We start from the raw sequence: 15,944 nt of genomic DNA on the forward strand, positions 1-15,944 counted from the left end.
AGCTGTTGGGGAAGCAAAACCTGGGCTGGGTGCCGTGCTGACCCAGGGTTTGTCCGTTGGGGCTACCGTGCAGTTCAGGAACCCGTTTGGATGCTGCAGCCCAACAGCGCCAGCTCTCCCTCTCTCCCCTGGGACGGGAAGGGAAGGGCCCCTCCCCCGGTGGCACCGCCGGCCAGCGTACCGGCTTTGGGCTTTGTGTTGGTTTTCCCCTGAGGGGGAGCCGGCCAGGCACCTCCGGTCAGTCCCCGGCCCATAGCAGCCGCCGGCCGCGGCGCCGCCGCCCCGGGACAGGCAGAATCGGCGGGGCTGGGGGGGGCGGGGGGAGCGGGGCGGGAGGTTCCCCCGGGGCCGGGCCTGGCCAAGGGGAGAGCGGCGCGGCCGGTGACGCGGCGGGGCGGGCGGCTCGGCGCAGGAAGCGGGGCGGGGGGCGCGGCCTCGCCCGCCGGTCGCGACGTCGCCGCCGCCGCGCACCGCTGAGGCGGGCGCTTGGCCGGGCCTCGCCATGGGGGCGCTGCCGCCCACCGGCAGCCTCGGCCTCACCGACAGCTCCCCGCGGCCGGGCGGGGGAATGCCGCGGGGGCCAGGAGGCCGCGGCTGCGGGAACGGGGCCCTCATGGACAGCTTCGGCATCTTCCTGCAGGGGCTCCTGGGCGTCTTGGCCTTCAGCATCCTCATGCGTGAGTGGCGGCGGGGGCGGGCCGCGGCCTCCGGGCCTCGCCGGTGCCGCGCGGCCTGGCAGCGCCGGGCGGTGAAGCGGACGGGGGCGTGCCGCGGCCGGACGGGTCCCTTCTTCCTCGCGGGGCTCGGGCTTGGTTAGGGTGCCGCGACCTCGCCGGAGGAGCGCCGTGCTGTCCCGGGCTCCCGGCCGAGCCGGGCCGTGAAGTGCCGCGGCGGTCTGAGGGAAGTGCAGCCGCCGCCGGGCCTCTGTTGGTGCCGGGGGAGCGGGAGCGGGGCCGTCGGGTGAGGCGGCCTGGGGAGGCCGCGCCGCCCTGGCCGGGTCTGTGCCCCTGGAGCGGGGCGTCAGCATCAGCCGTGCTGCCTGAGGGGCAGACGTTTGGGGCGGACAGCCTTGTTTCTGAGAGAGAGACGGTGTTTCGAGTACTTCAAGCAAATGCACTTTCTGAAATTTGCCTTCCTAATATCTGCATCTGTGCTGACATAATTTTATGTATTCTGCTTTGAATGCAACCGGCAAGATGTGGTGGTTTGTGTGGAGTCGCTCAGGTTTAGAATGTACAAAAGAAAAGGGTTAGGCTATATTTGTTTTACTGCAGGTGTACCTCATCATAGCATCCACACCAAAGTGAGACACACTTTTTAAGTCACAACACACCATGGTGTGCTGCTTTAGAGTATGTGCTATACCTTGGAGTCGGAGCAGCTGGTGAGCTCCTGTGGCTGTTTACAGCAGCTCAGCTGATGAGCAGTAACTTGTTAACTCCTCGTTCGAGTCTGGTGGAAAGGCAAGAAAGGCTGGAGGCTGTAGTGACCCCAACCCTGCCTGCTACAAGGGAATAACAGCAATGTGGAACAGCACAGGTAGATTTTTCTCACTATCCCATACGGTAGTTAGCGACCTCTCGGCCAAGGAGTGAAAAACAAGCCCAGTGCCATTACTCGCTGACCATGAAGTTGCTGTTAACAAAGTGTGAGGGCGGGAAGAGGGAACATCAGTTACAAATATTTTACAGTTAGACTGATCTAAAGAATGAGATCCTGTTTACATTAGAGTTGAACTGATAACCTTTCATGCTAGCATCATAATATTATGGTTAAGTCAAAAGTTTGCTAACGCACTATATTTACGTACTCTGGTGTTCAGTCATAGTTAACAATTGCATTGCTCTTATAAAAGCTATGCATGTAGCAGTCATCATCATGTTACTGAATGGCAACAGTAGTCACTGGTGTAACGTTTGGTCAGTCAGAACATCCTCGTAATTAGGAGTTTTAGCAGTTTCCAAACAAAAGTATCTCTGTTTAAGAAGCTGATGTGTACATGTTGTTGTTTTTAGAATTAAGAGATACAAACAGATAATTCTCAAGCATTGTGCATCAAAAGATGAAGAACTATAAATGTTGTTTGTCAGGATAGGATCTTTTTTTCTGGAAATAGTATCACTTCATGCATTTTACAGTAACACTGGAATACTTGGTGAAGATAAGAAGAAGTGAACACAAAAAATATGGACTGGGAAAACGAAAGCCTAGTTGTTGGCTGCACTTTGGTTAGATATTTTTAAACCAGGAACTATTAGGAGATTATCAGTGAGGTGTGGAAGAAGGGAGCAGAAGGAAGGTAGCCAGTCCTGGCGGTGGTACTAGTGAGAAAAGAAATCCCTTTCCAAAGGAGATTAGAGAAAAAAAGTTGTAACTTGTCGTGCTTACATTTAAGAACAGAAGATAGGTACGTTTGTCCCAGTTTTGACAGTCACATTCTCTTCCACTTTACATTGGGCCTATCCCCTAGCAGGAGGAGAAGCTGGCCCTGCTGCATGGACCAGTTGTACTGGTAAAAGAGCAGTTGTCTGTCGGTTAAGTGCTGTGCTGGGAGGGAGTGGTTCTAGTTTTGTCTGAATTTTTTTATCCTTTTCATATCATATGCAAAACATCTGGTATGTTGCTCCAAAACCTTTTAAAGTTATCTCAACAAATAGGACCTTTTGTGATCCACGTGACAGATCTGATGTGACAGAGAAGCAGGAACTCATGACTGAGAATGGGAGGGCGGGCATGGCCTCGCCTCAGCACCTACACAGTTGTTCCTGTCCCCAAACTGCTGTGGCAGAAGGGATGACACAACTTCTGGAGCTGGATCACAGAACTGACACAGCAAGAAAAATACACAGGGAGATGTGGTTATTTTGAAGCTAGAGTATTTCCTTGCTCTGGTCCTCTAGCTGTCCGGCACAGCAGAAGGGGTAGCGCTGAGGGCGAAACAAGTGGCTGCAGGCAGGGACTGCTTGAGAAGTAGCACCACTGTCAGGTCAGGGGTGGGTCCCCTTTTTGAACAGCATTAATTCTCTGTATGCGACCGTATCGCTTCTCCAGCTCTCCTCTGCAAAAAGTCAGAGAACTGAAGACACGTGACTGGCTGGTATTTAAATTTAACTTGTAAAGGGAAAGGGAACCCTAGAAGGAGAAACTGTAATACTTTGGTTGCGATTAATGGTGCAGAACCCTCTGTACCCTCTGTAGAAAAGGAAATTAAAGTAATGGCAACAGAGATACATTGTACAATTGCTCTTTATGCACAGAGGGTGTTTTCCTTTGAAAAATATTTGATTTGACATGTAAAGAATAAGAATTTTTGGTAAGTGGCTAAATCAAAGGCTGACCCAGACTTGCCCTTTTCTGGATAAATTTTACTCTGCTTGCGTTCAATGGAACAAAGAATATTTTTTAATATTTTTTTTTCTGATCATAGTAACTAGCTGTAAGAGGAGGAGGACCTTTTCTGTGCCTCATCGGTAGATGTTCATCTACAAATGACTGAAGGATTAAAGCGAAATTGTTTAAGATCTGGCCCTCCTGTTTGCCACCTTCTTCTGAGTGCACCTATACAATTGCTGTAAACTTATGGCATCAACTGACCTGCCAATGACATCAGTCAAACTTCATATTTTAAGGGCTAAATGTGGTTAAGTGTCAGGTTTTTAATTTGTTGAAGATGTGGTGATGCTCTGACAGAGGGAGTATGGAAACTGCATTGCTGTGGCTATCTTCTAATACTTCAAAGAAAGGTTTTTACCCCAATTGCATTATCAGCCTACCTCGTGTGTGTTCTCACTACTGAATTGACACAACCAAGAAGTGACAGAATAAAGAATTTCTCACTTTGAGCTGGTGAAATGATAATTTGAAATTAAATCTGAAGTTTCTTTTTGTTTGTAGCTCTTGCCTCCTTGTTCTGTCATGCAGGGAACGAAGAACAGTTTAACTTACTCTCTTGCCTCACAGTAGCCTTTTAAATGAGTGACTTCTGTTATTTTCAGATTCAATATACAACCTGTTATAACCCCCTAATGTTTCTTTTGTAGAAGATGCTTTAGCTAGTTATCATCTATCCTGACTTTATATGGGAGCCTCCCTAACCCCCTTAACCAAAGAGTAGAAGTTTGCATTTGGTTTTGTTGCTTTAAGTTGTTTAAGGCCTCCCAAATCCACCACTTAATCACTCTGATTTCAAATCTTACCCTCCTGCTCTTCATGTAACACATTGCGCACTAGAGAAGTGAGGTCCTTTTCTGATGTCTGAATCAGTAGTGAATATACTCGATTCTATTGGAGCTACTGGTGTGTTGTTTTTAATCACAGTATTAATTAATCACAGTCAATTCATCTTTACTGGTCAGAGTTCAGTCCTCTGCTGTGAAGCTAAAGACATGTTGAAACAGTTTCACCTGGACACTACAAATGTTCCAGTACGTCAAAAGTCATACTGAAGTTGAGTGTGACAACTTCTGTTGCTTCTCTCCTAACCATAGGCTCCAACTCCCAATCAAAGGGTACTAACTGATTAACAACTACCTCTTTTTTGGTAAATCTGCTTGGACTGGCAGCCCTTTTGGATTCTGGGCCACTAACTCTCGAGTCTGTTAGCCTGCTTTTTTCAAGTTTATTGCTTCATTTTGCTCTTGTCCCTCATGCCTAAGTATGCATTATTTTCTACACTAGTTTAAATAAACCAAGCCACTTCATAACAGGAGGTCTTAATGGGTTTCCCTTGATGGAAGAGATTTGTTTGTTTATGCTTCAGGTCAGTAAGCCAAAGATAATATTTTTTCAAAGTTTCCCATTATAATGCTTGTATCTTATTTCATGGGGATCATGATTTTAAAATGACAGCTTTGCTTCTTAGGTGTGTGTGGGGGTGTTGGTGCAATAGATATGTTTTTTATAACTGATGCCACAAAGCTGGTTTTGAATATTTTTGTGTAATATGATGTGTTTTGTCAGTAATCTCAAGCACCTTCTGAGCGGTCTCTGGTTAGGCTTTTATTGGTAATGAATGATTAGAGAGTGGTGTTAGCTCAGTATTCCCACACATGTACAATGTAGGTGTAATTGTAAATAACACAGTTTTTATTAGCCAAACCTGTAGAAAGGTATGCAGAAAGGCAAACCCATTGCCTATCCCTTTACCCTGTTTGAAGTCATGTATGTAGTTTATATACTAAGCTTGTTTGTCAGAAGGTTGGTGCCTTATCAGTGTTTCTATGTTTGGTTTGGGATACTTAAGGCTGAGAAATTAGATGTGAGTCATATTGATGAATTATTGAAATAGAAGAGTCAGTTGGTCCTCTGCAGGTAAAAGGTTTGTGTCGATCTGTGAGGAAAATATAAATATGCTGTGAAGGAGACCAAAGTGTGTGGGTCTTACCTTTTTATGGCTTTATTACAGTTTGTGTCTGTACTCACACTGAGAAGAGTAAAAGCTTCTTTGTTAAGAGAAGTGAAATGATTGAGTACAAGTTTGGTGAATAAGCAAGTAGGTGGGTTTGCATTGAGGGTCACAGTTTGGAAGGAAAAAAAAAAAAAAAAGAAGAAACAATTCATATAAAAGATACTATATATTTTTAAGGTCCTCTCTTTGCTTAAAGTGCCTTAAAGGAAGTACCTTAAAAACTACATACTTAACATCAGTTTACTTTACAGCAAGGTTTTCCCACTTAAGCCATGCAAGGAAAACAAATGCTTCTTCATACAAGTTATCTTAGTATGTAGTTCAGTAGAATTCAAAATGCTTTAGCAAAAATATACTTTTCAGAGGAATAATGTAATATTTTCATCAAGGTGAGGGAGTAGTATTATGAGGAATAATGTTCTAGGGAGCAGGAACTTGAGAAGGAATTAAAAGTAATTCCAGTTGCCTTTCAAAAAAAAAAAAAAATCAACTTAAAAGGATTAGATACAAAAAGACTAAACCATGGTTTTCAGTTGATTTATATAGCAATCTTCTTTCTGCTTGAGCAGATTTTAAAAATGTGAAAATGGCAGGGACTTGGCTTTGATGCCCCATAACACCAGCAGTGTAATACAGGCTTCTGAGTAGCAGTAACAAGGTTATTCTACACGGTGATTTCCTGAGATGTAGGGCAGTGGCCTACTAGCAAGGTGGTGTTTTATTAATGAAGACATTATTTTAAAAGACTTGATATTATCCTGACTTGATAATATCCCATCCTTGTATGTATTCACCCTGAGTGATGCAGTACGTGTTCACGTGAATTGCTGAGGGCCACCTTGGCAAATGTTATTTGTGCAAATGATTTGAAAGCTTGTCTTGTACAGAAGTTTCAAATCGCAAATAGGATATTTCGTATTTATGAAAATACAAACGGTATTGTACTTATGCAGTGGATCACACTTTGTCAAATACACTTTATTCTTTTTCCCAGAACTCTTCACTAGTGTGAGTTCCTGGTGAATTGCCAGATATATGCAGAGCTTGCATTCCAGTGTGTATTAGGGGATTACCTAGTATTAGGCAGTCTGAAACAGCTTTAAGGACTGCTCTCAGGTATCACAGCAATGGGGATGAATGCCTCCTAGGGTAAAGGAAGACTAGTAAGATGTGCTATGGAACTACGTTAAAAGGCAAGATCTGGGGAGGGAGTGAAGGAAGAGTAAGTTTTTAAAAAGGAGGAGGTGTGGGGAGGGAAGCAGTGGCAGGAGCTTTTCATGGAACGCAAGCGGGTGGCCGGGCTGCGAGGGCCCCGGGGCGCAGGGAGCCCCCGGGAGCACCCTGGACAGCTCCGCCGGGCCGGCCCTGGGCGGCAGCGCCTCGGGAGCTCTCCCTCGGTGCGGGGTCAACGATAGCCGTGCTTGACAGTCGGTCTGCAGGTTTGGCTGACACGAAGGGGTGATGCAATCCGCTCCCATCTGGCTGGAGGCCAAGGAGGAAACAGGATGGGGTGATGGAAGGTGTTTAAACCTCTTGCTCCTGCGGGCCTGATCCATGGTAATTAGTAACGACCAGTATCTTAGTGGGATATGCTATAGAACAGCTATTATTCTGCAGGTTAAGTGGCTGCTTGTGGCTGCAGGATTTGGAAAAGCCCCGTGAGGTCACTGTGGTCACAGCCAAGTAAATTATACCTAACAATGATCAAGTGTTGTGTTGTCCCCATATGGTGAGGTATCGCTCGCATCTATGTTACATGGCTGCTTCTTGTTTGTTTTAAATAAATCATCAGTGCTTTCAGTGTCTCTGTGACATCCTTATCCGTGTTTGAGACAAAAATAAGAGATGTACTAGGAGATGTAGCACAGGGGAAAAAATGCAGCCACACGGGTAAATTAGCTAAGTAAATTGCTTTCTTTTACCATGCTAATATTGTAGTACTGTTTAATGTATAAAATACGTAGTTGGGATAAATTCTGTCCATTGCGAACTGCAGAAAAAGACAAATCTTGCTGGCAAACTTCATGCTGTATAAATGCAGGTAATAATAGTGTTGGGAATGGCTCAGCTGATCCTTTAAGTGAAGCAAATGACCTGAAAAGAATTTAGGAATGACAATTGTTTCCTATTTTGAAAACAGAAGACCAATCTTGTTTTGTAGCATAGTTGAGTATGTGTGCATTTACTGACTATAGGAGAAACATGTTCTCATAATGTTTAGTCCTGCTTGAACTACATTTCCTTGGTTTTTAGATTAAAACTGCTTGCAAGATGTCCGATTCTTTGCTGGACATAGATTGTAGTAGCACTTTATTGCGTGGCCTAATGCCCTGATTGTGTCAGGCCATTAATATTGTAATGTCATTAAATGCAGCAACTATTCTTGAAATGCCATGCCAATAAAAAAGCTAAGACAAAAAAAAGGTATCAGTTTAGACAAATAATCTGTAGTCTGCAAGTAAGTTGCACTTCTCATTAACAGTTGTCTGATACCCTTCTTTGTCTTGTTGGCTCGGAATGTATTACATTTTCTTATTACTCAGCTGATCGCTGGATATAATTGTGCTCCAGATAATAAGATTGTTCTAAGTATAATTATGCATGTCATTCACATTATGAAATGTTTAGGAAAAGGGATAAGTTATGTTGACATTTGGAGACTATTAAAATGATAAATTATCCAGAAACTCTGAAGCTGTGTTTAATTAGAACTAACTTCTGGCCTGTTAGCTAGGCTGTTGTTTAACTGTAAACTGCATAATGAATGTGTTCTTGACTAGTGTTTTATAATTAAATTCGTAAGGAGCCGATTTGTACAAATACACAGTGCGCATTTTTGCATTCTGCAGTGATATTAATTTCATGGTTAATGAAGTTTGCATTCTTAAACTGGTATTTAACAAGGTCTTATCTGTGTGGGTTTTGTTGATGAAATGAAAAATCATGCTTTCTCATGCCTGCTGGTGGGAAATGCTTCTCATTCTCAAAGACTTCTTGATCACAGCAAAATGTATTCCCTATAAATCTTAGCATGTTAAATCTCACTGGCAGACTGAATATAAGCTTGGAGCTTTCATGAGACTGCCTTTGCAGGTGGTGTGGCATAGGGATGAGGTTTTAGGGTTTGATCAGGAATAATTAAACTTATTTGTACTGTTGCTTAGGATACTGAAGACCTGTTTTTCTACCACTGACCCTGAATCACGTGTGTTATATATATTTGTTGTCATTACCTCATACATAAGTTGTCATATGTAATGAATGTTAAGAATGAAACAAGTTCCTCATAGCTCACAGTCATGGTTCAGGTTCATAGTTCCAGGTGCATGTTCACAGGAACACTGAGCTAGAGTAGGGAAAGGTCATCCAAGGAAGGTACTAAACTTGTTTTTTCTATTTTATTCATGATGGTTTTTTTTCTCTAGAGGTTGCTAATTTTTTTTTTTTTTTTTTTTTTTTTTTTTTTAAAACCACATGGTTTTGTACTTTGAAATGTTTTAACTTTGGTGGTTTTAACTTCTGTCACATTTATGGCTACCCCAGATTCTAAGACCAACCATTCTTCCTCTTGTAGAGATTAATGTGTGTTGGCTTACCTGATAGAAGAGGAACACAGTACTATGTTTCCTTGTTTTATCTCGTTGCCAGGCATTAAATAGAGCTCAGGAGGACTTGGAAGCAGCTGGCCTGTAAGCTGCAAGGTGCTCAGAACACAAAGATTTGTGACAAGAAGTTTATTTGTATACTACTTCTGTTTGAGAGGTCTCTCCATTGCTGTGTTCCCCTGACACTGTTAAAAGAGATGAACCAATGGAAGTAACTAGAAATTGTTGGTGAGAGGTGAGCTAGAGAGAGGAGTTTCTGAATTTTTAAGCTTTTCAAATTTAACAGTTTTACAGGACTGACATCAGTCTGGTAACTGGTAAAACTTAAGAAATCATTGTCCAGGGCTTCAGTGTTTAGAACCTGGCCAAATATTGTTTTATAAGGTAGATCTTGTCAATTTTGGACAGGCTAGCCAGTCCCCTTGAATGAATATTTACAGAAACAACCTTTGCTTGCTTTTTGTTGTTGTTCTGCTCTAGTTATTTTCTTTTTCCATTTGTCAAAACTACAGATTTTTTTCCATTACTTTAAAAATTACTTTAGAATTATGAACATCTATTCACAACTAATAATATATGTCCTCTGCCTCTAATAATTTTCTGAGGATGTTTTTCTCTAAAATTTTAATTCCTTTTTAGAATAATTAATCTTATTTTTTTACTTGTGCTGGAAAATAGTAGCTGCTATGCAACTTCTTCCAGCATACCTTTCTTGTTTTGAGGCTGATGGTGTGACTAGCAGCATTTTTTAGTTTATATGTGTAGGGTTTTAATGCTTTCATTGCAAGGTAATTGTAAGAAGATGAATTGTTAGAAGATGAAATAGTCTAAGGAGCTTTAAAATTAGACAGTGAGGGAAAAAGAAACCACCCTCCTCCATCTGATCTTAAAAATTGGAGCTTTCTTATGGCAATATGTTTTAGTGCTGGCATTTAGTGCTAGATTTGGTGTTGTGAAACTTTTATGAAACTTACACAAATGTTAAGAAGTACAAAGCTTTATCATTAAGAATGCTCATGCATGTGGAAATTATTACATGTTTTCATCCTGATTCAGAAATTTAATTTATACAGTAAATACCTAGTTGTTAGATACATTAGATCAAAGAAGTCTACGTAATTGGCTGCTGACTCTCATTTCATGAGATTTGATCATGTGTAAAGAGAATGTATGAAAGTAGGTTGTCTGTCTTTTGTTCTTTTTAAAGCAGTTGGTGTTATGTGAAATATGTCTTGCTTGCAATTCTATGCTTTGATAGTTTCAGCAGCCTAGGAAGAATGAATCTGGTAAGCAAAGCTATTCAGAATTTAAACAGACTCTAGACATATAGTGTATGTCTGCCTTTGGCCTCCTTGATTTAATAGATTTGCTGTTTATCATTTTCTACAAATGGAAACAGAGTTTTTCTTTTACATTCTTTGTTGGGTGTGTCTGAACTTACATTTTGGATTCACTTTCTTCTTTTAAAACTCCTACAGTTACTGGCTTAATATTTTAATGAATGATGAGTGAGTTTGTAGCTGTGCATTGGCAGTTCTGTCAGTTCCCAAGAGCTGGTTTAAAACAACCAGCTTGAATGACTTAAAGTTCATTGATATCTGTTGTCATACTAATAACATTAGGAAAGCTTCATGTATTATTGAGTCATCTTGTGAAAGCTGTACGTGAAAATGGTGTTGTGAATCGTAAATTGCTGCTTAGTGCGCATTAATATGGATTGATTCTGTTTGTTTTGTAGTAAATAATTCATGTTTCCCAAATGGTTCTTATTTTTAATAGAAAAAAAAATCCACTTGAATGCAGTAGACTGTATTTTTCAGCATTCTCACTAGATGTACGTATCGCGTGGTAGGAGTGGGCTGTCTGTTTCTCTAGCAACCTACCTTTTTTTTTTTTTTTTTTTTTTTTTTTTTTTTTTTGCAAGAGGGTTGTGTATTAAACTTCTAACGCTAATCTTACAGGCATCTTTAGTACTGGAGGGTTAGATTTGCTTTGCTTCAGCTGTCTCATACCTGTTGAGGAAACAATAGCATATGCTTCCGTTTCTGAAAGTGTTGGGAAACTGTGATTTATTATGACCTTTCAAATAGAATGCACCTTGACTGAACAGTGCTATGTATGCTAAATACAAAGATAACAAGATAACTAAGGTCAAATCTTGTCTTAAAACTTTAATATTTGGATAAATATTTCCTAAGCTACTTGTGCTATTTGCCTTGGAGTTCTTAAAGCAGTTACTTGCAACCCTTTATTTTTAGTATTGCTATAGCATTGGCATATCTTTCACGAAGTAAAGGGCTAAATGCTTCTGTTTACATAGTGCACGTTACATGCATTTTCTGACTTCTGAAGTGCTGCTCTCTCTGGGAAGATAGCAAATAGGTTAGCAGATGAGAGTGAGAACTTGTGTCTAATTCTCTGTCTGCTAAGTTAGTTTAGCTATTTTAAAAGTAAGCTTTACCTTTAAAGAAAAAAAAGGAAAAAATCTTGATTACAATAGCTATTGATGTAGTATATCTGGGCTGCATGCTCTACTAAGACACATTTGTTTCTTTTATTGACAGCCAAGTTAATGCTTCTGTCAGAACCACACTATCATGTGCTACCAGGATGCATGAGATCAGCCTTGGTGAAATTGTCTTATATTACCTGTCGCATACAACTCAGTCTGACTTATTTGTGTGTCCCCCACCCAGTCCTTACAAGCTAAGCTTTGGAAAAAAGTTTTTGAGCTTAAAATATGTACGTGTTAGGAATAAAAAGCTCACCAATCCCAGGTAATGCATTTGACTGCCCTTCCTGAAGAAGGAACATAGTCTGTTTTATTCCAAAGCTCAGGTAGCAGTATTTTTTTTTTTTCTGATAATGATTTGTCCTCTCCTCCCCTGCACTGTGAATGGGAGCTTCACTTGGTGATAGCAGTTCCCTTAGCTATCACAAAACCTTTGTAGGGAAAAAATTAACAGATAGGCTTTTAGCTGGGTTTGGAAGTGGGTGGGAAGTGTTTTTACAGGGGTAACTTCCAGTAACTGTAATTCTCCAGTATTTGTCCAGCAAGCACTGCTGCCCATTTGATAAATTAGGTGAAATTCAGTGTTGGCACATCATTTTCCATCATCTTATGTCATCTGTGCTGAGACAAAAGAGCCCTGGTCATGAGATAGCTGAGCTTGGCTGATGCTTGGCACTAGTGTAGTTAACTTTGCAGTAACAGAGTCCCTTGTTCTCTAAGAGTGCCAGTCAGAACCATTTAACTATCACAAAGTTTTTGCTGCCTCAAACCTGTAGCCACAACATTACTTTAACTGCTGCCATTGGAACGAAGAGACTGGGATAAAATCTGCAGTTTTGCAGGTACCGCATGACTGTCCAGACACTGAATCATTAGTCTTACGATGTCCCTGAAAAACTAACTAGCTGGGTCATTAGACTTTGTGTCCAGCGTTTCTATAAAGTTTCTCTCTGGGTGACCATCTTTAATGGACAAGTTCTTAATTACACACGTATCTCTACAGAACCATTGAGACCAAGGACACAAGGGAATGAAGAGGTTGGATACTTGCATGGCTAATACTGTTTTCTGTCTTTTACAGAAGTTTTAAAAATCCTTTTTGCAGGGGAGCAAAGTCGGTGAGCTCATACACTTCATATAGTACGTCAGTCTTTAAAATGGACTAGAACAAAATTTTCCTTTGAGTGAGTTATGGAATAACTTTTTTCATCATGAAGAAACCATGGATTCTTGGTATCTTTCTCCAAGACAGCTGTATCACTGGATGTAGCTGCAGATCAGTTGCTCTAGTATCATTTCTGCTGTAGTATAATTGGTGTCTGAGAGTGCTGACAAGTCTAGGTCATTAAGGAAAAATATAATGAATAATTTTGGGGTTCTTATGTAGGGAAATAAGCAGCAGGCTTTCAGGGTATCCTGTATCTGAGCATCTCAGTTGTAGTTAATGGGACATAGGAACAGAAGGAAGAATTGCAGTAGGGCAAAAATGGAATTACCAAGAACATAGTGCATTTTCTTTTTTTTATCTGGAGAAATGAGCAGCAAGCCAAAAACACTGATTCTTTTAGTCTTTTTTGCAATCCCATTTATTATCTCTCTCTTAAAACAAACACCTCACACCATGCCACGTTTCTATTTTTTATTAAACTATGTACATAGGGAGGTGCTGAGCTTAAGTGTCACAAAAGCTTTTGGCAATTGAGTGATACATGTGGCTTATACACTTGGATACCTTTTTGTAAGGCATTGTTTTAGCCCATTCTCATTAGGCATGTTTCTTATAAAGCTATTTTAAGAAAGAAAAATTCTTTTTTGGGGATGTCTATAATTTCTTACTCCCTCTTTGCTGCTACCGAGAAAATAATGGAGGGATAAAGTGAATTTGCAAGACAAGCCTCTTAAAAACTTTGCTTAGTGGGAAAGGGAGGTAATGACAGGTAACAAAATTCACCAGTAGTTGTCATTCCATGGTGGTTTGAATTTTCAGGAATTATTAGCATACATGTCCGTATTCATAACAGACATGGTTTCCACTGTTGTGGGAAAAGCATTGATATTAGCAAGCAGAACAGCATTTTTGATGATCTTCCTAAATAGAATTTTAAAAAATTGAAATCTGGCCTGCATATGTAGTTGATTTTTGCAAAGTTTTTACAGGGTTAGAAATTGCAGGATCACATTTATGATGCATACGTTCTCCTAATAACCAAATGTTCTGAAAATAGTTCAGTTGTATGAGAGTAGCCATGTGAAATTCTGCGTCAGATTCCGAGTTTGTATGCTAATGCTTGGTTTAACTCTTCAGCTGTTACTCCACATGTAGTCAGTAAAACAACATTCTACCGGCAACTTTACTACTTGTCTTGAATGTCGGAAATGATGTGAGTTAATATCAAAGTAACCCTTCAAATTACAACAGTCTTACACTATGAAGTGGTGAGGCACTGGCACAGGTTGCCTGGAGGGGCTGTGGATGCCCCATCCCTGGAAGCGTTTAAGACCAGGTTGGATGAGGCTTTGGGCAACGTGGTCTAGTGGAGGGTGTCCCTGCCCATGGCAGGGGGGTTGGAACTAGATCTTTGAGGTCCCTTCCAACCCAAACCATTCCATGATTCTATGATAAGGCTGTGTTGGAGGATCCATCTGGTTGCAACAAGTTATTCAGGAAGCCCAGCAAAGCCAACGGGCTGGAGGAGACTCAATGTTCTCATGATATAACACTGTACGGAAGCTCAAACTGCAGCAGATTTCTCACTCTTGAATTCTGTGCGTACATATATATATATATACGCGTATGTGTATGGTTTTTAGTTAGCCATACTTTGGTCCTTTGGTAATCAGCTCAGAGCTTTTAAGCATCATATCACAGAAAGATGATTTTTAGACTTACAGACCAATTTTTGTTGGAAGGGACCCCAAATGTCACCTACCCCCACCTCCTGCTCAGAGCAGGGCCAACCTGTGTCCCCTTGCTCAGAGCATCATCCAGGTGAATTCTCAAGGTCTGTGTGATTGAAGTCACTGCACCTTCTCTGGGCATCTTGTTGCAGAGTTTAATTGCTCTCATTGGAAATTTTTTACTTTTGTCATGCTGGAATTTCCCTGGCTGCAACTTGTGGCTTTTTCCTCTGGCCCATTGCCTGTGCAAGAAGGGTCTGATTCTGTCTTCACTGAAACTTCACTCCCACACACATGAGCAGGTTTGCATGTGTAATGTGCAAATACGATCTTATCCTCACTAACCTTTCCTCCTTTTGGTTTTCTTCTATTTGGCTAGCTCAGCTGTCGCTTTGCTGAGGTCTGATGACAGGAATGTGTAGGAGGTTTATGAAATGAAATATTTTGTCATATGCTTTGTCTTTGACCTATTTTTGAAAAAGTTTTGAGAAGTACTGGAAATACAGGTGAAATTCCCCATTCTCTCCTCAGAAGAGCAGCATTATTGTAGTACAGCTGCAGAGGACATCGAACGTGTTGACTATCCTTTAGCTTATTTTCCTTTTTTTTTTTTTTTTTTAATTTCAAATTAATGATCTAGAGAAATCTTCTTAAGTCCTAACAGGGATCAGAAAGATTCTTATTGTGAACTGCCAGAATGCATGTCTAAGAAATGCAGTAATACATGATACATAAAAACATTTCAAATGTTTGAGTTGGGGCAGTTTTGTGCTGCTACAAGAGCAGTCAGCCGGAAACTTGGAGTTCTTCAATCTGTATTAAAGTTACTTCACATCAGCAAAATACTTCCCATGGGACTTTTTGAGGAGGGACAGATGGAAAGGCTGAATTCCAAGTACAGATTCAAGTGTTGCTTTTCATCTTGACAGTTTGGAGAGGTTTTACTTCATTTCTTGTCTCTGTTCTTATATATGGCCTTTATCCTTCCCTGTGAGTCTTCAGTTTACTGGTATACTGATGGCAAAACTCCTGTGTTTAAACTAACTGTTAGAAACCCTTCCACAGTACTCTGGCATTAATTATTCCTAGAATTTCAATGAAATGGGAAGACAATTTAATGAACTTGAATTTTGCATTAGCGATACCCTGCCTTATATGCTTATCTATTATCTGTCCATCTGGCAGCTCACATACTTGTTGGCAGAAGTGCTTTTATTTCCTTTCCTGAAAAATTCTGGCATTGAATGTATAAACAAGCAGTACTTTTTTCATTTATAATTCAGCATGAAATTCTGAACATTATTAGTTAATTAATATTAAATACAGTGAATTCTTGCTAGTGCAAGTATAATATTCTGAATTGAAGCATATGGAGTGGTACCACCTCCTCACAGTGAGAAGTTGGCAGATTGAGATCCATCTGTCAGCTGACACACGCACCAGTGCACGTCTCTGAGTTTACGCTGAGGCAATGCAGACTGCCAAGAGAAACTGCGAGTGGAGCTGAGAGCATCTACAATCA

The 15,944-nt window shown here is 41.1% G+C and overlaps 1 protein-coding gene across 2 annotated transcripts in view; it reads left to right on the top strand.

The window, feature by feature from the left end:
- The first annotated feature begins 410 nt into the window (after positions 1 to 410).
- STIMATE (STIM activating enhancer) overlaps positions 411 to 15,944 on the top strand; it is a 36,797-nt gene continuing 21,263 nt past the window's right edge. For both annotated transcript variants that reach the window (XM_075761880.1, XM_075761881.1), the window contains exon 1: positions 411 to 677. In XM_075761880.1, coding sequence (XP_075617995.1) covers positions 503 to 677 — 175 coding nt within the window. In that variant the 5' untranslated portion in view covers positions 411 to 502. The remainder of the gene's footprint in view (positions 678 to 15,944) is intronic.

Source organism: Balearica regulorum, chromosome 10 (genome assembly GCF_011004875.1).
Source record: "Balearica regulorum gibbericeps isolate bBalReg1 chromosome 10, bBalReg1.pri, whole genome shotgun sequence".
NCBI classification, from domain to species: Eukaryota; Metazoa; Chordata; class Aves; order Gruiformes; family Gruidae; genus Balearica; species Balearica regulorum.